Below are 27,029 nucleotides of genomic sequence, written 5' to 3'. Positions count from 1 at the left end.
CGATCCTCCACGTGCGCTGCTGACAGCTGATTCAGCATCCCCGCTCTGATGAGGCTCACCTCTGAAGAGGCTCACCTCTGAAGAGGCTCACCATAGCTGTAATAGAAGTGAATGGGAGAACCAGGAACGCGCATCCCTGCTCATCAGAGTGGGGATGCGGAAGCCTGTGGCTGCTCCCAATGTCAGCGGTGTAGTGGAGGATCACTCAGTCAGGGTAAGAATTACTGCTTTTTTGGGTTCCTCTCCACAGTGTCCCTTTAATGAAGGTTTATTATTAGATACGTACATCTTCTATATTAGTGATTGCAAATTTGGGACCTGCTCAGCATTTTTTTTTGCTCATCAGCTAGTGTTAGTGTTGGTGTTTGTGCGGCCCCAGAAAATTTTTTTGTCCAATGTGGCCCAGGGAAGCCAAAAGGTTGGACACCCCTACCCTACTCCTTCACCGTGAGCAGGGAGGGGTAACTTTCATAGCATTCCAGGTTGTGGGCCAACCCTCTTCCCCACTCCTACTCCTTCACTGTAAGCAGGGATGGTTAATTTGCCAAGCATCAAATTTGCACCAACATATTTCCCCTTCCCGCCCCACCCGGCTATTTTTTCGTGCCACCCAGCTAGAAAAAATTTCTGGGGAGAACACTGTAGACTATATTGATTATTAAAATTTTTCCATTCAATGACAGCTGGAAATACTCCATTGTGTAACATATTCAACATAAGGAGACAGGAATAACATAGATAGCTACTAGGTTCAGGAAACCTTAATCTGTCTGTCTGACAAAATTAAATTCTCAACTTTTTTTGCACATTTCTGTGAAGTTGCTTCCACAGGCCATCCACCGTGAGCGACATCTTCAATGGACTCTCTACATCACAAACTGCTTGTTCCAAAATTTTACTTTGTAGGATGGTGGGGCAGATTCACCATAAACTGCAGTCATGCGTTCAGGGATCTTCTTTGACATTTTCCCTTCTTTTGTGAGAAATTTTATCATTGAACAGTGCTCCAAATCTAGCAGTTTCTTACTTGATTCGCACACTCTCCTGACATTGTCTCTTGGAATGTTAAACTCACACTGAGCCACAACTGTGTATGAGCAGCCATGAGACATGTGACAACATGCGACAACATGCACAGACTTGTTTCAATACACTTGCTTCTTTCATACTCGGGTAGCTACTGTGACCAGGCGTGGCCAACTGGACGCATCCAGGGATCAATACCCTAAGTCACACAAACCTTGACTGAGTGGTAGTGAGGTTAGGGGTAGCTTGGAATGTCTGCAATAATGTTTAGCAAAACTCAGGTGTCACAAAAATAACACGTTTTTTTTATTCCACATCAGAAATGGTGTACCCAAACATGTCAGTAGAAATTTACCCCCCCCCCAAAAAAAAATAAAAATAAAAAATAACCTTCAAATGCAGACAAAACAAGTCTGTTCACAAAACAACACAAAAATCCACTTTGTAACCCCTGTCCAGCTTTTAGCTAACTGCTGGCTCATCTCACGGTCTTTCAGTGGATTTTCTCTGAAGCCCACAGGCCTGCAACTGCCACACTGTGTTAGACCCTTCCAGACCGTACTGCAGCCAACTCAAAACACTTTGCTGCTAATGGCTTCTTGCTAGCCTTTTCACTGAGGATTTCCCCTTGGGGTTTTCTTAAACAAATAGCACCCCCAAGGACTTGGGATCTGTATCCACCCTGAAGATTTTGTATACAAAATCCCATCCAATATCCCAATAGATTTTGGCCTATAATCCATACAGTGACTTCTGACCAGCAATGCCCATTTCCATTCACAGGTTTAATTAGCAAGTCCTTCATGCAATGTACAAACAGAACCAAAAACAGTCCTGCTTGGTTTTATCTGTGCAGTCTTTCTTCAACTATATCCAATTTTTGCAAATCTTTTACTTTTCTATCTGCAAAAATGTGGAATGAGCTTCCTTCGGAGATCAGGTTACTTTCTCATTTAACAACTTTATCTATTTCAAAAATCTCTGGTTGATTCTTCTGTTCCAAGATAATTTTGGAATAGAATCATCTCATTCTCTAGCTGAATTTAGGAAATTTTGTTAACTGAGTTGAGCCATTTTTGTAAGGGATGAATCGGTATATAAAACCAAGGACTGGATTGAAGGTTTAATGCAACAAAAGACAAGAAAAAAACACTTTCAACTTGTAGCTTTAACCATTGCAGCACTGACAGTTTGGATTTTAAACACAAACAGTTCCTTTTATAAACCATCATACCTTTTTCTGTGAGCACTATCTCACCTCCATTTGTTCAGGGTCAGTAGTAACTGCAAAATCCTCATCCATTTCCTCAACACTTTTCTTAACACTTACCGTATTTTCTCGCATATAACACACGCGTTATACGTGGTTTTTACATACCACGCACACCCTTGCGCGTTATACACGTGAGCGCGTTGTACAAAAATTTTTTTTACATAGTTCCCCCCCCCCCCCGACGTCCGATTCACCGCCCCCGCAGGACCGCTCGCACCCCCACCCCGAAGGACCGCTCGCACGCACCCGCACCCCCCCCCCGAAGGACCGCTCGCACGCACTCCCACCCACACCCCCACAGCCTCCCGACCCCCCCCCCCCCCATCATGTAGAAGCTCTTACCGGTGTCCTGCTGCTTCCTCTTGGCGGTCCCGACACCCGACACGATCGGGGCAAGAGGGAGCTCAAGCCCTCTTGCCCCCCCCCCCCCCGACACGATCGGGGCAAAAGGGAGCCCAAGCCCTCTTGCCCCGCCGACTCCCCAACTCCCCAACAATATCGGGCCAGGAGGGAGCCCAAGTCCTCCTGGCCCTGGCGACACCCCCCCCCCCCCGCTAGTTGTTCGGGCCAGGAGAGAGCCCAAACCCTCCTGGCCACGGCGACCCCCTACCCCCACCCCGCACTACATTACAGGCAGGAGGGATCCCAGGCCCTCTTGCCCTCGATGCAAAACCCCTCCCCCCAATGACCGCCCTCCCCAAGAACCTCGGACCACCCCCCCAGCCGACCCGCGACCCCTCTGGCTGACCCCCACGACACCCCCACCCCCCTTCCCCGTACCTTTGTGTAGTTGGCCGGACAGACGGGAGTCAAATTCGCCTGTCCGGCAGGCAGCCAACGACGGAATGAGGCCGGATTGGCCCATCCGTCCCAAAGCTCCGCCTACTGGTGGGGCCTAAGGCGCCTGGGCCAATCAGAATAGGCCCGGGAGCCTTAGGTGAATCGGACGTCGGGGGGGTATCAGGCTTTCAGGGTGGGGACAGGACTTCAAGGGGGAGAGGAGGAGAGTCGGGGCGGGCGAAAGGAGAGTTGGGGTGGCAGGAGGAGAGTCGGGGTGGGCGAAAGGAGAGTCGGGCAGCGACGGGAGAGTCGGGCAGCATGCGCGGTATACTGGTGTGTGCGGTATATAAAAATTTCTGTACATAAATTTGTGTTTTTCGCGCGCTATACCCGGGTGCGCGTTTTACACGGGTGCACGTTATATATGTGAAAATACGGTAATTCATCCTCCATTTCAATTTCATTTTCAACAGTGTATGAAATATCTCCAAAATCCTCCCAATCAAGGGTTCCTACCTGACCCTGCAGAGTGAAAGGTTCTGGAGCTCTTCTGGTTCTTGGCAGAGAAGGCCTGACATCCTTCTCTCTCTTTTGCTATCTTCCCAGTGTGTGGCTGCTTGAAAGTGTGAGCCCCACCCTTTTCTTTCCCTGAGCCCAAATGATGAGCCAAAGTAGCTCTGAGCTGTTGACTACTACATGAATTAAATGAACAACTTTTCCTTGAATTTGAAGCCACTTGGGGGTAGAATCAAACCATTTTTTTGGTCAAGAGTATGTGTGTGACTGAATTAGCCTATCCAGATGAAACAAATCACATTATTAGTTATTAGTCTTTAAGCCCGTTACATTAACGGATGCTAGAACATGTGTGTCTGTCTTTATTTCTTTCTCTCTCTCTCCTTAGCCGCTTTCTTTCTTTCTGCCTTTATTTTTCCTTGGCTGTCCTCTGTTCCTTTTTCTTCACCCCCTCTATCCATCAGCATCTCTTTCCTTCTCCCCCTGTCCAGCAGTAGGCATCCCTTCCTTTTTTATCCCCCCTCCTCCTTCTTATCCTTATGATACTCTTACCTTGCTCTGTCCCTGATCAGAGGTTCCCAACAGCCGCCCAGTTGCACCCATTGGAAAAGTTCCCACTGCCGCATCCCGCACCCCTCCTGACGCGGCTCCCGCTGTCCTTTCTGTCTGTCTGTGTCCCTGGCCCCCTTTGCCTGTCTGTCTTTCTGTGTATCTCCTGCCCCTGTGTCTTTCTTCTTTCTCCCTGTCTGTCTGTCCAAAGCAGCATTCCCTCCTCCTCCATTTCCCTCCCCCCCCCACCAGTTCCCTGTGCAGCAGCATTAGCGTTTCCTCTACTTTCCCCCCCCTTTCCCTTCCCGCGGTCCGGACTACAAACGTGGTGATTACAGCAGCGCTTGCATCAGTCTCCACACGCTGCTTCGGGTCCTTCTACTGCCCTGATTTACTCTGGCACGTCCCTGATGACATCATCTGAGACGCGGCAGAGCAAATCAGGGCAGTAGAAGGGCCCGAAGCAGCGTGTGAAGACTGATGCACACACTGCTGGAATCGCCATTCAGGCCCGCGGGAAGAGAAGGGGGTGGGTGTCAAAAGAGGAACGGAGATCATCGTCTGGCTGCGGTCCGGCTTGTGGAGAGCAGGGAGGCTGTGGGGAAGAGAAGGGAATGGGTGGCAAAGGAGGAACGGAGATCGTCGTCTGGCTGCGGTCGGGCTTGTGGAGAGCAGGGAGGCTGTGACGTATTAAGCGAGCAGGTGGTGACGTAAAACCCGCGCATGCGCACTCGTGTTTTCACAACGGATCAGGGAACACGTTTTTTTAGTGCGCATGCGCGGCCTATCATTTTATTATATTAGATAGGGTAATATAAAATCGATTATTTTGCTTTTGTGGCACAAAAATCCACAATTACAAACAATGAAAATCAGGAATAAAATTATGCTTTCTGTTGCTGCAAATGATTGTCAAAATATGATATATGTACTACATATGAATTAGTAGGGTTGGGAGGGAGGGTCTAAATATTATGATTTAAGTTAAATTGATAGAGAATCAAGTGATATTGTATATGTATAAGTTTAAATGTTATTTTATGATACACTTGTTGTAAGATGTAAAATGAATAAAGAATTTTCAAAATATATATATATTTACAGTTTTTATAGCAATCTTGTATCACTACCAATAAAGCACAGTTACTTACCGTAACAGATATTATCCAGGGACAGCAGGCAGCTATTCTCAACATGTGGGTGACGTCATCCACGGAGCCAGGATGCGGACAGCTTCACAAGCTGATTTGCTTGCATAACTTAAAAAGTTTGCAACTATCACACCATGCATGCACGAGTGCCTTCCTGCCCACGCAAGGGCACGCATCTCCTCATTTCAGATAGCTAGCAGAGAAGCCAACCCGGGGAGGTGGGTGGGTTGTGAGAATAGCTGCCTGCTGTCCCTGGATAACACCTGTTACGGTAAGTAACTGCTTTATCCCAGAACAAGCAGGCAACCTATTCTCAACATGTGTGTGACCTCCAAGCTAACTAGTATGGGATGGAGGGAGAGTTGGCAATTTAGGAGAATAAATTTTTAACACTGCCTGGCCGAAATGGCCATCCCGTCTGGAAAAAGTATGCAGACAATAATGAGAGGTGAATGTATGAACCGAGGACCAAGTGGCAGCTTTGCAGATTTCCTCACTAGGAATAGATCTAAGGAAAGCTACTGATGCGCCATGGCTCTGACTTTGTGGGCTGTGACTCGACTCTGTAGATGCAGTCCAGCCTGAGCATAGCAGAAAGAGATGCAAGCCGCTAACCAGTTGGAGATGGTGCGCTTTGGAAATCGGATGTCCCAACTTGTTTGGATCGAAGGAGACAAAAAGTTGAGGGGCAGATCTGTGTGGCTGAGCGCTTTGCAAGTAGAAAGCCAAAGCACATTTACAATCCAGAGTATGAAGAGCTGTTTCTCCAGGATGAGAATGAGGCTTTGGAAAAAACACTGGAAGTAAAATTGATTGGTTGAGATGAAATTCTGAAACCACTTTAGGTAAGAATTTAGGATGAGTACGGGAGACCACCTTGACATGATGGAATACTGTGAAAGGTGGGTCCGCTAGTAAAGCTTGCAACTCGCTGACCCTGCGAGCAGACGTAAGAGCAATGAGAAAAACCACTTTCCAAGTGATATATTTCAGATGAGCCGAATTCATTGGTTCAAAAGGAGGCATCATCAATTGAGCAAGAACAACATTGAGATTCCAAATAGAGAATGACACAGTGGTTGTTACCAGTGTTCCCGCTAAGCTGCGCTGGCGTGCGCTTGCGCACAAAATATTACCTCGCAGCGCACAAGTTTATCGTCACAGCGCACACAGTGTAGAGCACAGTTCTTCAACCGCCGGTCCGCAAAAAAATCTTGCCGGTCCGTGAAGGATTCGGTCCCCGCCGCAACGAAAGGCCGGCGTCAGCTGACTTGCAACTTCCTGTTGCAGTCGCGGTGCCTGGACTCCTGCCTTCGCCGGGACTCCTGCCTTCCACCGCGTTTGCCTCCTGCCTTGTCTCCGCACCTCCAGACCAGCAGCGGCAGCTCTGTATATTTTTAACTTCGGCACAGAGCTGCCCCTAATCAATAGTTTAGCGCGGTTTCATGAGGCAGCTTCGGGGCCTTTGCTATGCCGGCCCGCTTCGATGATGCGATGTGGGCCGGCCTAGCAAAGGCCCCGAAGCTGCTTCATGAAACCGCGCTAAACTATTGATTAGGGGCAGCTCTGTGCCGAAGTTAAAAATATACAGAGCTGCCGCTGCTGGTCTGGATTCTTGGCCCACTGAAGGAGGGCAAAGAGCAGCTGTCCTGAAGGTTTCCCTTCCTCTCGCCTTTGCAGGTCCCTTTTTTCCACCTTTTTTTTTTTTCTTCTTCAAACGGCAACGGGCCCCAGCATCGACATCAATCAAGTAAGTTCCACTGTTCCTTGCAAGCGGTTCTGCTCGGCCAAAGCTTCCCCTCTGACATGAGCCACCTCAGGGGAAAGAAAGTGACCCGCAAAGGTAAGGGGAAGGGGGCAGATAATGGAAGTTGGAGGGGGGGAGAGAGAAGGAGCAGATGATGGAATGGAGGAGATGAGAGAGAGAAGGGGACAGATGATGGAAGTGAGAAGAAGGGAGAGAGAGCAGAAGGCAGATGGATGTCAGTTGAGAGGGGAGAGCAGATGCTGAATGGAAGTGGGGAAAGAACACATACTGGATGGAAGGAGATAAATAAAGGGGGAAGAAAATAGTAAGATAATGGAGGGGTGAGGGAAAGGGGTGACAAGCTTTCCCCACTCCCTTTGCAGCAAGGGAAGGAATGAGAGAGAGAGAGGAAGACATTGCACATGGGGGGTGGAGTAGAGAGGAAGAAATGCTGTGCAGTGGTGGGGAGAAAAAAAAGAGTGCACTTTGTGTAGTTTAATTTTGTGATTACCATTGTGTATTATTAATAAGATTATATTGTATGTCTATGAAAAATGAATGGAAGAAATGGTGTATACAATTAGTGCTATTATTATGGGGGTGAGGTCAAGGGAGGAGCTTGGACAGGTCTGGGGTAGGGGTCTAAGGTGCAGCTTTTGGGCCTCCCAAACAAAAAAGCGTTCCGCTGCCTATGTATACTGTGTTCTTCAGTGGAGTCTGGCTGGTACTTGACAACAGTTTGGGGCCAGATACTAATCGGGTTAAATAGGGAGGATAGCTCTACCAGCATTGGATCCTTGTATCTAAACAGTTAAGACAGGTTAAATGATTAGTAAAATAGCCCTTCCATCTGCAATGAAACCTACTCATGCTTGAAATAGAATAGTTAATATCACCTGGCCGAAAAGAGACAGGGCTGAAGTTTATGTGGCTGAGAATACATATCAGTTTCATAAGCAAATCCCATGTGTTCTTTATGCCTTAGAGAGTTTCCCTTTGTAAATTTTCCTGTTACACTATACGGACTAGAGTATGTCCCCATGAACCTACAAATCTTAAATTCAGTTCCATAACTGGCCTGGAACTTAAGCTGGCCTGATGCCTTGACAACATATTTATTTGGCTCATAACTTGCTGGCGCCCGATATTTTTAGCTCACAGTGAAAAAAGTTTGCTCACAACACCCGCCCGCTTAGAGGGAACACTGGTTGTTACCCACGAGTAACCTGCCAAAATGGTGACCAAAAAAAAGGTCACCGCGAGATCGGGGACAAGGCCATTCACCACCCCATGGAGTGGTGAATGGTGAGCATGCGCGGTGAACAAACGTGTCGGTCCGGCAGCCCCCTCTCTCCCGCCGGCCGTGCATCTCCATTCATCCCTCCCCCTTACCTTCTCTTGTGCCGAAACTGTATCTTCTCCTCTCCATCCCCCCACCCCCAGCACCCTTCGCAGTCCAGCAGCTCCCTCCCACCAGCCAGCAGTGCATCTCCCTCCCTCCCTTATCTTCTCTTGTGGTGAAACTGGCGATTTCTATAAGGCTTGAAGTCACGTCGCGTTGCCTGCTGGAAAAGTCTCCTCTGACGCAACTTCCTGTTGCATCGGAGGAGACATTTTCAGCAGGAAACGCAACACGACTTCAAGGCTCTGGTAGTAATACAGCGCATAGCCATATAGAAATCGCCAGTTTCACCACAAGAGAAGGAAAGGGAGGGAGATGCACGACTGGCCTGTGGGAAGGAGCTGCTGGACCGCGCAAAAGGTGCTGGGGGTGATGGGATGGATAGGAGAAGATGCTGAAGAGATGTGAGGAGAAGACGCTGGGAAATGGGAAAGAGAGAGTAAGGAGAAGATGCTTGGAAATGGGGAACAGAGAGTGAGGAGAAGACGCTGGAAGGGAAGAAGACAGAGATGCCAGACTATGGGGGAGCGGAGGGAAGAAGATGGGTGCCAGACCAATTGGGGGGGGGGGGGGTTTGAAGGGAGAGGCACAGTAATAGAGCAAATGGAAGGCGCAGAGAGAAGACAGACAGTGGATGGAAGGAATTGAATGAGAAGATGAGGAAAGCAGAAACCAGACAACAAAGGTAGAAAAAAAATTCTATTTATTTTCTTTTTGCTTTAGGATAAAGTAGTATATTAGTTGTGTTGATAAAAATGTATAAACAAAGCCCTGCCAGATGAACATCTCTTTATCCAGTTCAGCAGCCAGAGCTTTGATTTATAAGGAAGGAATCCGTTAAATATTGAAGTAGTGAGGCTTGTATGGATGCTGCGGGGACAGGGCGATGAATGGTATGGCAGTGACGGGGCGGTGAAGGGGATGGCAGATTTTTTCCCCATGTCATTCTCTAATCCCAAACCACTGGAGGAGGTTTGACATTGAAAAGTCCTTTCATAAATCTGAAAACCACAGGATGAACAGAAAGGGGTTTCCCTTCGATAGGCTGATGAAAAGCAGCAATCGCATTGAGGTGGACTCGAATGGATGTGGATTTGAGGCCTGATTGTGATAAGTGGAACAGGTAATCCAAAACTGAAGACCAGGAGGTAGATTGGGGCTCCTTGTGATGTATGGTGCACCAAGAAGAAAATCTAGTCCATTTCTGATTGTAGCATTGTCATGTAGTAATCTTTCTAGAAGCTTCTAAAATGTCCTGTACAGATTGAGAAAACTGTAGAGTGGCAGTTAGGTTGCGAGGTAACAAGCTGTCAGGTGCAGAGACTGCAGGTTGGGATGAAGTAGAGACCCCTGTGTAAGCAGAGAGGGAGAAACTGGTAGAAGTAGTGGCTCCCTGCTGCTGAGTTGAAGGAGAAGGGAGAACCAAGGTTACCTGGACCACCGAGGAGCTATCAGAATCATGGTGGCATGCTCCTGTTTGAGTTTGACAAGAGTCTTGAAAATCAGAGGAAATGGAGGGAATGCATAGAGAAACTGATTTGTCCATTCCAGAAGGAAAGCATCTGCCTCGAGGCGATGAGGAGAGTATATCCTGGAGCAGAACTGAGGCAGTTTGTGGTTGTGGAGAGACACAAAGAGATCTATCTGAGGAGTCCCCCACTGAGAAAAAATGTGATGGAGAGGTGAGGAATTGAGTGTCCATTTGTGCGGTTGCAGAAGACTCAATTTGTCCGCCAGACAGTTTTTCTCTCCTTGAATATAAACTGCTTTCAGGAAGGTGTTGTGATGGATTGCCCAGTGCCACACCTGTTCAGCTTCCTGGCAAAGAGGGAGAGATCCTGTTCCTCTCTGCTTGTTGATGTAGCACATGGCTACTTGGCTGTATATTCGAATGGGGACTACCTGGTCATGAAGAAGATGCTGAAAAGCCTTGAGAGCATTGAAGATTGCTCTGAGTTCCAACAGATTGATATGACACTGACGATCTGTGCTGGATCAATGGCCTTGAGTACGGAGACCGTCGAAATGAGCCCCCCAAGCATAGGTCAAGGAATCTGTCGCGAGGACCTTCTGATGAGGGGGCGTTTGAAACAGTAAACCTCTGGAGAGATTGGAAGAGAGCATCCACCAGTGGAGAGACTTTTATCAATTGTTTCTAGTTTTTTATGTTGGATCTCCAGTTGTTCCAGTCTGACACTCTTCCCGTTTTTTTCCAGATCCTTTCCAATTGTCTTACGAATTGTTTCATTTTTAAAAGTTCAGTGTCAAACCATTTATTATATTTATTTGAGCTGCTTTTACTATTTCATTTAGGGGCAATTTTATCTAAAATGGATGTGCTCGTTTTCATCCAGTGATCCCAGAAATCAACCCCTTCTTATATTTCCGCTCGTAATTTGTATTGTGACCAATATTCCTCTGAATTGATGTGGCCCCTTGTGAGATGCTCTTTTTTTATCCTTGGGTGTGTTTTAGATTTTAAGTGAGTCCAGATTAAATTAAAATAATAAGTAAAATGATCAGACCAGATATCATGAAACCAAGTACCAACAGATAGAGAGATGGAAAGATTTAGGATCTCCTTAGTGAACATAGCTACCACATCTAAAATGATGGCCTTTTTCATGTGTTTGTGTGGGTAAAGGGAGATTAAAATTAAGCAAAGACAGAAAGTTTTTAGTCTTTCGCATCTGGATTGTCCTCTTCATCTAGATGTAAGTTTATGTCTTCTGCAATAATATTATATGAAGGAGTAATTGAGTTATGTAGAACAAATTCGTAGAAGTCCTATCTAGCTTTAGTCCAACTTTTCGGTGGGACATAAAATAGTATGCAAGAAAGGGATTCTTCTAGTTCCTTATTACTGATAAGGACTCAGCTCCTTGTGCAGTGGTATCTCAAGACACTCGCAAAGACTCAAATCCTTGCATAGAGTGTGTAGACTGGTCTCGAGGCACTCTTAAGGACTCAACTCCTTGTATAGAGTGTATTGTTTTTGCTGGAGGCACTCTCAAGGATTCGACTCCTTGTATTACTGCTGAGTGCTCAGGCTGGTCTGCAGGAAGCAGGGTCGAAGCAGTAGTTAATTTGGCAAGCTTATTACCAAACTCCTGATGCAAAATAACTTACAACATACTCTGCAAAGCCAGCACCGAGACCACTGGATTTGGTACAATTAGTGTGGCTATGGACTCCGAGGAAGACAACCTCGAGGAAGAGTGTTGCCTCGATATCGAGACACGTTTCCTGGATATCCTCAGACCCACCAATCCCAAGGGTGGCATGTCCAGAGGGGTTGGCTTAGCTATCCTACCTGATGGAGACAGCGAGGATAACGGCGCTTCAGGGGAAGATTTAGCTGATTTCCCAGAAGACGAAGGCTTCCCCATCAAGGATCGAGGTTGAACATTTTGGCCACATAGAAGAGTGCTGGAGTCGAGATCGAGGTTGGGGCCGGAATCGGGGTCAAGGCCTTAGGTAAGGGCCGATCCATTCCCCCAAATATTTTTTCAACCTGAACTCGACGACGTTTAAGGGTTCGATTTTGAAGTGTAGCACAGCGGGGAAATAACCCTAGAATTTCTCACCTATTGCACAGAAATATATTTTCCATATGTATGTAAAAAAACCCATGAAAGCAGAATACAATTCCTGCCAATGTGGCAGGATATAGTCTCCTCGGGTAGAAAGTTTTTTCTTCATTTCCCTTGCAAATGCATGATACATCTATTATAAAAGATGCATCTTTTGGGGGTTTTGTGAACCTACTCAGTTGCATGTGTTTTTGCAGAATAGACTATGGAAACCTTAATGTGTATGTATGTGTATGTACATTTGATTAGAATTGTTTAGTTTAAGCTCCTGTTAAGACTGTTCCTTTATCTGCTGTAACAGTGAGTTTGCTACTCCCCCCCCCCCCCCGCCCCCGCCCCATATTCTGTTCTCTGGGATATATTTTATCATTTCCCATCTTGTGGTCTAAAATTCCTTTAATTTAATCTTTTTTCAAGATCAAGTTTTTTTCATTTTATTATATAAGAAAGACAGACAAAAAGAAAAAAAGAACTACATGCTAATGAAGAGGCACATTTCACTTTAATGAACTCTTGTCAGCAGTTAGGGAATGAATTACTTACTTGATCCATTATCCTCTTCCATATCGTCATCATGGGCAGGCTGCTCTGGCATCATTACTTCTCCTTCTGTGAGAGCAGGTGGGTCATCAAAAATACCTCCCCCATCATTACTGAGAAGTTTGTCATCTGTAGGATATAATAGAAAAGGAAAAAGCAGCACGAGGTAAATATAGCCAGCAAAACTGGATCAAACCATTTCAATTCCTGTGCAAATTTAAAAGGTTAAGCATTAAACTAGAGAAATAAAATGTGCAGCATGCTATGACAGCCTAAAACAAAAGTGATGTTGAAATCTGAATTCTAACTACCATGTCAATTTCAGTAAATGCATTGAATTAAAAAATAAAATTATATATATAAAATTAATTCATCAATATTTCATCACCCAAGTGTGCACAAAATATGCTCACTTTATATGATTATAATATCAACATTTAATTACTATGACCTCAGCGCCACCACTCATCCCCCAATTATTTATGAAACCAGGAAGAATTACATGGATATTTCCTCACTAGTCATGAAATTATTTAATGATATTAACTTAGTATTGTTTATAGCTGTCTTAAAATTAACACTATTTTTAGCAATTTTAACAATTTTTTTATGGTTCAAAGAACCAGCTGAACTTATCTTAAAACTGTTGTACTGCACGTCTGGAGAGGCTGAACCCGACATGTTTCGCTAACATAGCTTTATCAAGGGTCCTCCAAGAGCCGTTTCATGCCTTCCAACTCGCACAAGTTTAGCAAGTTAAAAGCCGATGCCGTTGTTAACATACCCAGTATTCCACCATCATTTCCTTCCCCAAAATTGTCATCTTTGTACTGATCTTCATACTCCAGATGATTGCTTTTCTCATTCAGATTACTGGTACTCTGCTCAGGCTCCAGCAACAAATTAGAAGCACTGGTGCTTACTAACATATCATCTTCAAATGCACTGCCTTCTCGCATAATTTCACGATCATCCATCCCAAAATCACCTGCAAGAAAGATTAAGTTCAACAATGCACAACTGGATTCTGAGTGAATAAAGTGCTAGCATTTTTAACTATACAGTACTCCCCTGATATTCATGGGGGATCCATTCCAAGAACCCCCGTGAATATTGAAAAACCACGAATATGGTTTTTAATAGGGGAGACAGGAGAGGGCAGTCGGAGCGCCGGTGAGTGAAGGAAATCACCCGCAGTATGCTCCGACTGCCTCTTCCTGTACTAAAGTCAGGCTTCACCAATCAGGAGCTGCTTTGCCACGCAGCTCCTAATTGGTGAGGCCCGACTTTAGTACAGGAAGAGGCAGACGGAGCATACTGTGAGTGATTTCCTTCACTCGCCGGCACTCCGGCTGCCCTCTCCTGCCGCCCTCTCTTGCCCTGTCATTCGCGGTCGGAAAATACCGCAAATGACCAGGACCGTGAATCGTGGACCATGAATTCGCGGGGGAGCACAGTACATTTACAAACCACTAAACCAATCTATTCATCAAGGTCTCAAGTCACCCAAATTTATTGTCAAAAGATATTCACCGATTGTCAAGTAAAACTCTCTTCTTATATAACAGGACATAGCTGGCTCTACATATATTGGATATGACATTTTATGGCAGTTCTGCTTGTAATCATGTAATATATTAGCTTCCTTTCAATATACTTGAACACCATTATCTCTTTTTTTAAAGGAGACTAAAGACCGACAACACTAACATTCAACTGAACAGAGGAAACTACTCTCCAAAAATACTTCAACTGTGATATCTCAGATCTAGAGCAACAAACCAAAGCACTGTTGCTTACCAGTAACAGTTTTCAATTGACAGCATGACTGATAAGGTGCACAAGTGGGTAAAAGCATCCGACGGTGCTGGGACAGAACTGCTCTCCTGAAGCTCAAAAGCTTTAGTGCAGGAGTTTCCAACCTCAGCTCTCACCGGGTCAGGTTTTCAGTACTTCCCAAATGAATATGCATGAGATATAATTGCATAGAATGGAATCTGTGAATGCAAATAGATCTCATGGAAATTCACTAGGGAAAGCTTGAAAACCCGACTGGATTGTGGCCCTTGAGGACCAACATTTAGTATAAAATTCTGAGCATCCTTTTCTCTTCAGCTCCTCAGTTGGTTCTAATGCACAAAACAGTGAGAGGGTATGCCTTATATCAATTCAGTTGGCAAGAGAAAACATTTGTTAAAGGTATCCAAATTTGGTTTTCCCAGCAACAATCTGGATTGAATCTGCAAACAAGTGTGTGAATCCCTAGGTTGGGGCTGCTCAGCAATATTGCTTTAGTCATAAAAATAGACTTGCATTTTGGAAGGACAGATTGGCCAGCACTGTCTTGTCCTAAACAATATGCAGTGAAAATATTGAAACAGAGGAAGCAATAACCTTGCAGAGTGTATTAAGTAAAGCAGACTACAATAGGTCTTTTGCGGCTACAGTATTTCTGATTTACTAAAACATGAATTTTGCAGCAGAGAGAATATCTGTTCATTTATAACAAAATATATTGAAAAAGTCAGCTAATATGATATAGTTCTGCTTGTAAATGGCATACCAGTCCTATTAGGATTGAAAGATTACAAGGTTACAGAGAAGTCCATATGGTGTCTGGTCTCTTCAAGTAGTTGGCTAGAGCCCACAAAAAATATATGTAAAGTATATAAGACTTCTCATCAACCACTGGCTTGAAATTTCACATAGAATATGGAAAAAACAGTTTAAGTGGGAAAAGTATTGAGTTGCCTAAATATAAAAAGTTGAGATGTTCATGGAGGATGACTATGATGTTGGAACCAAGTTTAAGTTCATATCAGTGGTCTCAAAATTCACTAAGTTTTATAGCTGATGTGACTTCAATTAGGAATAGCGCTTCCTAGTTAGGGTTAAGACATAATAGTCCTAGAGATTCAAAAGGGAGCCTCTGAGTAAAGCAAGGATGAGACTGAAGAATAACGTACACAGATCAGTGTTCTCCCCAGGGCCTTTCAGCCGGGCGCTCCGCCCAGCTAATTTAGATGAGCGCCCGGCTGTAATCTCGATCGCAATCCTGCTGCTGCTGCCGCCTTCGGCTCAACATTTTTAAAAAAACCTTCTCACCGGCTTGGAGATTTACCGGGCTGACTCGGCACAGCCTGAATCGCAGGAGCCTGACTTTTTTTTTTTTTTTTTTTAGTTTTTAACGCCAGCAAGCAACTTGAACCCATGCTCCGGGGCTCTAACGTGCATGCCGCTTCCCTCCGAAACCGGAAGTCACGTCCCAAGGGGGGAAGAGAAGGGAAGTCGGCATGCACACCCCCCAGAGCAAGGGTTCCCTATAGGAGACAGGTCAGTTTACATCTTGCTCTTGCTTGCTTTGGGCTTTCCTCGCTGCCGGGTCATGCCTACTTTATATTTCCGTGAAGGCAGGACCCGGCAACGAGGAAGGCCCGAAAAAAGCAAGAGCAGCGAGTTGTAAGCTTCCCTCCGTTGCCGACTTATGGAAGATAGGTCAGCGATGGAAGGAAGCTTACAACTTGCCTTAGTCCAGCCCCGCACAACATGCAGCCCAAAACGGATCTCACTGCCGATATGGCTCTCACTCCGCTCTCCTTTGAAGATCAGCTCAGGAGGCAAGATTTAGCCCGAGATCAGACGAACATTAAAGGGCATTTGAAGGCATCTGAGCAGATTGAGGAGAACATGTCCTGTTTTTCCATGCCTAAAAATACCACCTTGTCTAATGTAATCTCTGATCAGATCCTTAAGAGTGATGCAACTATGTATGCTGGATAGTCTCTTCCAGTAAACAGAGCTTTAAAGCCTGCAGCCATACAGAACCAGATAGTCAAAGGGCTCCGAAGTGCAGTATTGCCAAGGGATTTGTCTCACAAATTTCTGCTGCTGGCAGATGTAAACACAGCACAAGAAATAGAGACTTGTGTGGAAAGCTGATGCATAATGAATTTACTATTACCCATGTAATAGTGCCAAAGCAGTCTGCTGGACCATCTACAGTACAGTGATATGGAGAATGTGAAAGAATTATTCAGTGTTTAAGATCAACATGATCTCCTCACAGAAGAGACGGAGAGAAAGAGAGAGGCCTGGACCAAAGGGGAAAGACAGGAGGCAGATACTGGAGAGGGGGAAGAGAAGGGAAGGAGATAGAGATGTCAGACCATGGGGTGGAGTGGGAAGGAAGGAAGGAAAGGAGAAGAGAGAGATGCCAGAGCATAGGGGAGGGGTGAAGACAAAAAATGGAGAGGGGTTGAAGCTGAAATAAATCATGTACAAAGGAGAGAAAGGGCACAGGATATAGAGTTTATTGAAGGGACATAGAAAGAGGGAAGATACCATATGGAAAAGAGAGAGGGCAGACACTGGATGGAAAAGGCAGAAAGGGTGGACAGTGGATGCAAGGGGCAGAGATAGGGTGGACAGTAGATGAAAGGGGTAGAGAGAGGGTAGAGGCTGGGTGGAAGAGGCAAAGAGAGAGAGGACAGATGTTGCATGGAAGGGAGCGAGGACAAATGCTGAATAGAAAGAAGAGAGTGAAGAGAAGATGACTAAAGCCGAAACGACAAAAGGTAGAAAAAAAATTTTTGTTGCTTTATGTAGAATCAAGCAGTATTGTAACTGTATTGATTAAAATTTATCAATAGAAATGGAAATAAGGCAATTTTGGGGGGGAATAAACCCCTTTCCTCAGGTCAGGACAGGATACCATAACAGCTATATACTGTACTGTCTTGAAGAAAGATTTGGCCTCTGAAAGCTAAATGAAAAATGGATTAGACCAATAAAATTGTATTTTCATATTTCTCATTATTTTATTTCTATTTGTTAATTTGTAAAGTGGTGACTTATGTAGAAGTTTTTTTCAAATTTACATCTACTGTCTTTATATTTTGCACAGTATTAGGGGACATGTGTCACTGTTTCTGTCGTGTTGCATTGTATGCAGAGTCTGGTTTCTTGGTTCAGTTTAACTTTTGTCTACATATTTCTATTTTTAGTTTGAGATTATTCCATATTGGGCGAGGGTGTATCTGTCTGTGTATATAAAAGGGACATGGCTTTCTGTTAGCAATGACTGTACAGGATCAATTGACTGTGTAGGATCTGGTTTGTTTAGTTTTACAATGCGTGTGTTGGTGTTCTAGTGCTCACTGCAGTATTTAAGATGCTGCCTTTTCCTAGATGCACCCTTATTGTGTGACTCATGGATTATTACTAAAAATATCTTTTTTTATATAGAGGAGGGGGTTGTTAAAAAAATGATTAGCACTGGCTGTCATATATACTAGGTACACCACTGGATTTAATGACCCAAATATAACTTTACTGTTGGCGTAAGTGTTGTCCCCCCCAACACACAGACACACACATTATAAAGAATTAAATTAAAGTTGTATTATCATCAAGCATCTTTCAAATGACATTATAAGCAAATAAAAATAAAATATTTTTAAAACATTGCTAATTATTACCTGCATCTTTACCTATACTGTTTGCCGTAGCTCTTACTTTGCACTATAGCAAAATAAAAAAGAAGCAGATAAAGATCAATCACACAGGTGCCCTTCAAGGCCCTCTCCATAAATTATGTGGAAGAGGTCTGGAAGTGGGGATAGCATCTATTTCATATCCTCAGTAAGACCTCAGGAAGGAACCTAGTGATCAAAACATTATTAGAGGTGTTGCACAGCCATTTCTTGTATGACTGGATGAGCTATATTTATCTTTTTTTTTTAGTTGTTTAAATTCATGCAGAAATAAATGGTTAGATTGAACCTAATGACTTCATTAACGCATTTCCCTTTTTTAAACCTCTATACTATTTGAAAGAGGGTGAATATCTAATTATTCACTTCTAGAATTGGATACTTCTTAAATTTAGTAAAAATATTCTGGTACAAGTGTCAAACCTTAAAAAAGGAAGTCATATCGAGCATTGGAAAATAATAATAATTAGCTAATAAAAATAGTATACATTTAATTTTCCCCACTACCAAATTTCCCCATCCCGCCCCACCTGGCTACTTTTTCATGCCACCCACCTGGAAAAAATTTCTGGGGAGAACACTGCAGATGTTCTTGTTGTAGGTTTCCAGAGTGTTTGAATAAAGTAAATTTATGAAACTGGCTACGATTGGGAAGCTGGAGGGCTATTTTCTGCCATGTGATACACCTATATGTAATCTGATAGTAGAGGCTGGAAAGCTAAATGAGTGTGGAGATTGTCTGGCATCGGTGAATCAGACTGTCGACTCCCTGCTGCAGTAGAAAAGCTTATCCCTGAGTAGTATCTGAGAGCACTCCTATGAACGCCAACATTTGAGTCTGATGCGAATGTGATTTTTGGTAGTTGACCCTAGCAGTTCTAAGTGATAAACTCTTGCACTGATGGCATGCTGAGCTAGAAGCACTTATGAAGCCTTGATCAACCAGTTACTAAGAAAGGAACGACATGGAAAGGCACATTGTAGGAGGAGGAGAATGCAGGATGGCGGCAGTCTGGAGTAGGCGTTGGTACCTGGAGTTTCAAAGATGCTACATTCTGAACAAAAGGGTAGTGTCCTTCCTGAACCCACTGCAGTGAGGACATCTACCCCTACACAGAGGTCAATCCTGGATTTTGCAGCCGCCTCCCTTAATTCCCGTGGAGTACTTGGAGGTTTGTTCGAGTCGTCTTCAGTCGGAGGAGTGGCTGGAGATTTGGAGCTGGAGATCTCTCTCTCTCCTCCAGAAGCAGCCCTGCCGCAGCACCCTGTTCATTTTGCGGTCCCGTCAGGCAAACCCTACGCAAAAGTGAATGCCAGGGAAACCCCGATTCAGGGGGCTCGACTTGTGGGAGTTTAAACAGAGCAGGGAGCTCTGAGAGCCGGCTTGGCTGCCGGCCCTGAAACAACAAAACTCGCAGCGATTACACTCAAGAGAATATGGGAGTCTCTCAAGTGTTTGAATGCCTTGGTTGCCAGGTCTGCTCAAGAAATCACCACCTTAGTAAGTACAGTGGATGTTATGGGGAAATCATTGGATAAAACTAAAGAAAATTTTCCAAGGAAATTAAAAGTGTAAAAGACAATGTAATTGGTATCCAGGCTGTAATTAATAGCCTGGTTAATGAAAGGACTATACTAAACAGAAAAATTGAACAGCTGGAAAATTGCAAGTTCTCTGATCATGATTCGAAGTAGAGAATGACACGGTGACAAAATTCATCACCGTTCCCGTGGATAACCGCGGGAAACCATCTTCATATCATTCTTTAAGGAGCAAGGGAAGAATCAGAATATGAATGGCCACAACCACTGACCCTCAAGCTTTGCTTTGAAGAATGCTGATATAGAAGGACTGAAGTTGAAATAGACACTAAAAAATGACATGGGATTATTTCCCGCGGTTATCCGCGGGGACGGGAACGTGATGAATTTTATCACCGTGTCATTCTCTAACGAAGATCCTGCATCACCAGGGTCCTCACTTGGTCAATGACCATCTCATTTCTGGATATTGAGGGCCTACCAGAACATGCTTCACTCTCCACTGATGTGCAGCCATCTCTGAAGCAGTTGTACCACTTCTTTATCTGTGTGATGCCCATTGCTTCGTCCCCAAAGGCCTGTTGAATCTTGTGGATCGTTTCTACTTGGGAATCGCCAAGCTTTACACAAAATTTAATGCAGTAGCGTTGTTCAACTTTTTCTGTCATTTTGTCAAAAACAAAAATCTGATGGCGCTCACTTACACTTCCTCACTCATCGGCGGTCTGCCAGCAACTGACAGTTTCTGTAGACGGGAAAAAATTCAAGCCTGCATACTAGGGTTGTCTATATACATGCACCAAACCATGCCTCCTTAGCGTTATTTGTTTATGCAAGAAAAATTAAGGTCTGATACAGTATATGGTTCTCATATCTCACAATTCTCTTCTGAGATTCATTGGGTTTCACAATAAGATTGATTTCACAATAAGATTGGTTTTGCGAATGATAATTCTCTTGTAAGTGAACTGGTATTGATTATATTGAGAGCTTCATGTAAGACAGTTCACTAGGGAGTGTTCACAACAGGGAGGGGTTAGGGAGATCGATGGTGAGGTAGTTATGCTTAGGGATCCGATGCGTAGATATATAGTAAGTTGTCATATATAAGACGGCAATTTATTCCATATAAGTGGTCCTTGGAACTCGAATGCAGACTCATATGATGTCCTTGTATTTATTTTTAGACTGAAAGCCACCTAGAAGTTCCATACAAATGGGCAGGTTAACAAATCCTAATAAATCTGAAACCTGAACTATGCAAGTTCTGAGCTCTAGCAAAGCAGTTCCATCTATGGGCAACAGGATATCACCCACTTGTGTGCCTGATTCAATACTGCCTATTGATAGAAAACCATTTTACTGATTCTAACATACTAGAGAATGACATGGGGAAAAAATCTGTCCCCGTCACCGCCCCGTCCCCGGCCCACCATCATCTGCACCGCCCCGTCACCGCCCCGTCACCGTCACCGCCATCCCTTTCACGTCACCGCCACTGCCATCCCATTCACCGCCCCGTCACCGTCCCCGCAGCATCCATATAAGCCTTAGTACTCTAATATTTAGCTTATTCCGTTCTTATAAATCAAAGTTCCTGCTGCTGAACTAGAGAAAGAGATGTTCAGCTGGCAGGGCTTTGTTTATAAATTTTTATTAACACAACTAATATACCACCATAATGTTTCCTACAGAGGACAGGTATGCAATAAATGCATTTTGCTGTTTCAATGCCAGTGCTCAGCAGAACAACAGACAGCAATATGGACATTCACCTTATGGACTGGGTGATATACATTTCAAATGTAGTACTTTTTTAATATATAAAAATAGGCAAAATTAGTTGCTGTTTTATCATTATATTTTCTTGCCATTATAGTATTCTTCATTGATCATTTTTCCTTTTAAATTCAAAACAAATTCAACCTATCTTGTGTCCCAGCATGAATTCATGTTTCACTCAATTGGCTGTTTCAAGGGAATTAACCCTCCAACTTCCATTTGCAAAAATATCCAATGTTGTTCCTTCTATGAGCAATATTTAAATTATGAGGAACAACATTGGGTATTTTTGCTGAATTGTGTGACACCATTTGGGCTGAACATGAAGATTGAAAATGCCTGGTTAGCCCTGGACAGATGATTTGAACAGCCAGGAGCCTGTCCTGGCCATTTAAATCATTTTGAATATCTAGTCCAATGATAACAGAATTAGGGTGATTATAGAAACATAGAACTTTGTTGATCACTAAAAACAGAGGAGACTAAGGGTTTATCAAGCCCAGCATCCTGTCTTTGACACTGGCCAGTCTTGGTCTTTGGAACTGCCCATTGTGTCAGAAGCAATAGGGATTAAGTGACTTGCCCAGGGTCACAAGGAGTGTAGTGTAGCTCTAACCACTGGATTTAGAAGTTGGCTTCTTTTGGGATCTTTAACTCATCGTCGCTAGGACTCGAATCTGAGTCCGTGGCACCTAACACAGAATGGAATTAGTATAGCAAAGTAATGAAGAATGGTCCAGCAGCCCCCACCCTCACTCCACCTCACCTTATATTCGTTCCGAGTTTGCCGGCTTCCATTTTACTAGCTGCACGCGTTCACAAAGCCGTGTATTTAGCCAGCTCCCTCCCTCCACCTCACCTTAAATTTCGAGTTTTCCGGCTTCCTTTTTTCTGAGCCGCACGCGTTCAAAAATCCGTGCACGCGCGGCTGCGCGAGTCAATCAAACTTCTCCTCTCCTGCAACTTCCTGTTTCCGGTTGCGTCAGAGGAGAAGATTGATTGACTCGCGCAGCCGCGCGTGCACGGATTTTTGAACGCGTGCGGCTCGGCAAAAAGGAAGCCGGAAAACTCAAAATTTAAGGTGAGGTGGAGGGAGGGAGCTGGCTAAATGCTACGGGCGGGCGGGCAGTGGCTGCGGGGACCGCGCGATCCTTGATACCTCACTGCGGAGACAAGACCATTCATCGCTCCACGGGGCGGCGAATTACCCGCCGCGAATTAACCGGCGGGTTACCCGCAGCTAAAGGCGGTAGCCGCGGGTAAACCGCCACCGTGTCATTCTCTATAACATACCAGCAAGAATCAAATAATTTTGAGCAAATAATTGTGGTTTTATTATATTAATCTACTTACAACTTGTATCTTGACCTTCGTTTCCATAATAAAATCCCATTAACAAAATTTCATTTCTGCTGGAAAACCATCACCATTAAGTGGAAAAATGTTAAGTTTCACAAGTAAAATGAGAAAACCCTCTCAAAATACTTTATACTCTGCCTTAACTTTATACTCTTACTAGTGTTTTAGCCCGTTACATTAACAGGTGCTAAATTAGATGTTTGTCTGTCTGTCTGTTTTGGGGTGTTTTTTTTTTTTTTTGGTCTTTCTCTCCTTGGACACTGTCATTCTTTCTGTCTGCGTCTTTCCCTGGCCCCCTGTCTGTCTATCTTTATTTATAACTCTATCCTCTTCCCTCAATCCTGCATGTGCCCTTTTTTCTTTCTTCTCCCCACTTCCTTCCAACATCTGCTCCCCCTGACCTTCACACTTCCATTCAGTGTCTGTCTCCCTCTCTCTACCCCTTCCATCTACTGTTCACCCTCTGTCTTGCCCCTTCCATTCACTGCCCTCTCTTCTCTTTCCATCCAGTGTCCACCCTCTCTATCTCTGTTCCATATGGCCTCTCTCCATCCAGTGTCCACCCTCTCTATCTCTGTTCCATATGGCCTCTCTCCATCTCCTCCTTCCTTTTCCCTTGGTCTAGCATACCTGCCTCCTTCCCTCCATGCCCTGCCATCTCTTCTTCCCTCCAAGCCATTCTCTCCCCCTCTGCTCCCTTTCTTCCTTGAACTACTTCATCGGGCAGCAGCAGCATTCACAATTCATTGCTGTTGCTGGCTTCAGGTCTTCCTCTCTGGCGGGTCCTGTCTTCATGAAAACAGGAAGTAGGCAGGACCGGCCAGAGAGGAAGGCCTGAAGCCGGCAACAGCAGCCAATTGTAAACGCTGCTGCTGCCTGAAGCACCCGAGAAAGACGCTTCTCTCCCCTCCCAGCCCAACCCCCGCTGACTCTGCGACCCTCCCAGCGAGATGACTTTAATAACAAACCTCCCTCCAGCGTTGGCAGCCGCAGCACGCTAAACAGACTGCTTCGCGGCTTTCTTCTGCCGTTGAGTCCCTCTTTCGCGTCATTGATGAAGTCATCAGTGACACGGCAGAGGGACTCAACTGCAGGAGAAAGCCGCGAAGCAGCCTGTTTAGCGTGCTGCGGCTGCCAACGCTGGAGGGAGGTTTGTGCCGGTATGTGCAGAAGCGGTATGTCCCTCCCCCTCCAGTACCTGTGCAGCACTTTGCGCGGCGCATCCTCCCACGATCCTGAGTCGGCCACAGCGCTCAAGTGTGGGCCCTAACCGCGCATCCGCTCTCCTGCCTGCCACGGACCTAAGGATCACGGAACACGCAGGTAGGAGTGCGCATGCGCGGCTAGCGTTTTATTATATAGGATGGATCTGTTTTGCATTGCAGTTCATCTCAATATTCGGTTTTCATAAAAAACTTTCTGCATTAAATCTATTCTAGGGAGCACTAACAGATACATAAAGCTCAACAATGAGCACCTTAGCCAGGACAGGAGAAAATGGGGATCTGTGTCACAGCAGTACACAACCATTTTACAACAGGTTTATCACGTCATTACCAAAATCATTATCCTGGAGGATATTTATATTTCCCACTTCTTCTCGCATTGTTATCTCCTCAACTCGGCTCTGGTTTAGACTGAACTGTTGTGCCACATCAATGTCACTTAAAAGGAAAAAAAAAAAAAAGCAGCTCAATTTTTACAGCAAAAACTTCAAGAAATGTAAATACTCTATCACAAAAACAATGTTCTTTGTGGGGGGAAGGGTTTTTTTGTTTGATTATTAAAATAAGGTATATAAGAATAGGGTTTATGGTAGTTTTCTTAAATTTAAAGAATGTTATTGATTAGGGGGGAGGGGGGATAAATTCTGATATGGATTTTAACAGTATATTAAGTGTTGTATCTGAGCTTAAAATGTTATATATGCTGTTACACTTATTGTAAGTTGTTAAAAATGAATAAAGAATTGGGTGGGAAAAACCTCAATGTTCTTTAAAACCTCTATCTATACAACATGGGCCAGAAGTAGGTATAAAGAAATTATGTACTTAACCTGGTAAGCTCTTTTCCAGTAGATAGGCGAGACATTCTAAACAGATGGGTAGTGTGCCCATGTGATAGAATTTCTCTGTGCCTCTGCTGTACTTCACTGGGCTCCTTAGCTTCACCTACCAAGCACCACCAAATCAACATGAAGTAGACACACCCATGGCAATAAAGTCCAGCAACAATTGTTCTGCTCAAAAAGTAGCATTAGAACAACAAATGCAAACAGCCAACAAAGGCCTCATAGAAGCTCAGAAACTACTCCCTCAGAAAAAAGTAACATATATACAGTATTCTTCCCAGACCCCAAGGGCTGACAGGCATCCAAGAAACAACTTTGAGAAGCATAAACAGAGTGAAACAATAGGCAGGCACAAGAAGAACAGGGAGGGAGTCTAGAATGTCTCACTTATCTACTGGAAAGCACAGTTACTTACCATTAACAAGTGTTATCCAGAGATAGCAGGCAGATATTCTCACATATGGGTGATGTCATCTATGGAGCCCCAGTACGGACAGCTACAAAAGTGCATCACCATTAAGATTTTTTTTTTTTTAGTTTGTGATTGCCTGCACTGCACATGCACAAGTGCCTTCCCGCCTGACGTAGGCTTGTGGTACCTCAGTTCCTTAAGCAAGCTAAGAAGCCAACCAGGTGAGGTGGATGGGTTGTGAGAATATCTGCCTGCTGTCCCTGGATAACACCTGTTACGGTGAGTAACTGTGCTTTATCCCAGGACAAACAGGCAGAATATTTACACATGTGGGACTCCATAGCTTACTACAATGGGATGGAGGGAGTGCTAGCCATTAAAAAAATAAATTTTGCAATACTGCTTGGCCAAAGTGACCATCCCATCTGGAAAAAGATTCCAGAGAGTAGTGAGATGTAAATGTATGAATTGAGGACCAAGTAGCAGCTTTACAGATTTCATCAATAGGAGTGGAACGAAGGAAACCAACTGAAGCTGCCATACACTTTGTACACTGCGACACTACTCCTCAGTTGCAGCCCAGCCTTAGTATAATAGAAGGTGATACAAGCTGCCAACCAGTTAGCAATAGTTCTCTTAGATAACGGTTGGCCCAACTTGTTAGGGTCAAAAAAGACAAACAACTATTCTGTGAGACTGAGTCCTTTGCAAATAGTAAGTCAAAGCTCGTTTGCAGTCCATAGTATGAAAAGCTGTTTTTCCAGAATGAGAGTGACGCTTGGAAAAGAAAAAAAGAAAATTTAAAAGTACAAAAACTTAAGTAAAAAATTTGCAAAGCAGGAAGGCAGCACAAAATTTAAATAGAGTTAAAAAAAAAAAGCACGATATCTTAGCTCCGCAGAAAACTAAAAACTGATGTACTGTGAGCCTACGTTGGGCGGGAAGGAGCATGCGCAATGCAGGCAATCGCAAACTTTCTAAAAAAATCTTAAAGTGGTGATGCACTTTGAAAGTGTCCGTACCAGGGCTTCATGGATGACATCACCCACATGTAAGAAGGAAAAATTATGTTTTTACCTGTTAATTTTCTTTCCTTTAGACACAGCAGATGAATCCAGAGACTAGTGGGATGGTACACATCTACCAGCAGATGGAGATAGAGAAACTGATTAACAGGTGGTCTTATTGGCTGGCACACCTCCTGTGACTTCATTATTGCTCCTTGCCCAAGCATCCGGAATTAGTAATATGCTTAGCATGTAAAAAACTTATTTCCCATAACCATGTTCAAAGGTAGTAAAACAGAATACAACTACCAAGTATAACAAAACTTCAGAAACTTGCAAAATATAAATCAACAGACAATATCCAGAAAGGGTAGGGCTCTGGATTCATCTGCTGTGTCTAAAGGAAAGAAAATTAACAGGTAAGAACATAATTTTTCCTTCTTTAGCAACAGCAGCAGATGAATCCAGAGACCAGTGGGATATAGCAAAGCAATCCTCAATCTGGGTGGGAAGCGAATTTTGCCTCCGTAATGACCAAAGCACCAAAGGCAGTTTCCGCACGCAGTGCCACATGCAATCTGTAATGCTTAGAAAAGGTATTCTTAGATGATGAAGTAGCCTCACAACAAATCTCCTATAAGGAAAAACCTCTGGAGTCAGCCCAGGAAGTAACCATCGCTCTGGTTGAATGAGCATGAACTTCTTCCGGCAACCGCTTCCCTGCCATCAAGTAAGCAAAAGCAATGGTCTCATTGACCCATCGAGCAATGAAAGCTTTGGTTGCTGC

At 44.3% G+C, this 27,029-nt stretch overlaps 1 protein-coding gene across 1 annotated transcript in view; it reads right to left on the bottom strand.

The window, feature by feature from the left end:
* RAD21 (RAD21 cohesin complex component) overlaps positions 1 to 27,029 on the bottom strand; it is a 241,038-nt gene that overhangs the window by 121,719 nt on the left and 92,290 nt on the right. The window contains exons 5-7 of the mRNA XM_033933156.1: positions 24,310 to 24,416; positions 13,362 to 13,565; positions 12,581 to 12,706 (exon numbers count right to left, since the gene is read on the bottom strand). Coding sequence (XP_033789047.1) covers positions 12,581 to 12,706; positions 13,362 to 13,565; positions 24,310 to 24,416 — 437 coding nt within the window. The remainder of the gene's footprint in view (positions 1 to 12,580; positions 12,707 to 13,361; positions 13,566 to 24,309; positions 24,417 to 27,029) is intronic.

This window comes from Geotrypetes seraphini, chromosome 2, assembly GCF_902459505.1.
Source record: "Geotrypetes seraphini chromosome 2, aGeoSer1.1, whole genome shotgun sequence".
Taxonomy (NCBI): domain Eukaryota; kingdom Metazoa; phylum Chordata; class Amphibia; order Gymnophiona; family Dermophiidae; genus Geotrypetes; species Geotrypetes seraphini.
The sequence above is the reverse complement of the archived record's forward strand: the minus strand, read 5'-3'. Positions and strand labels throughout refer to the sequence as shown.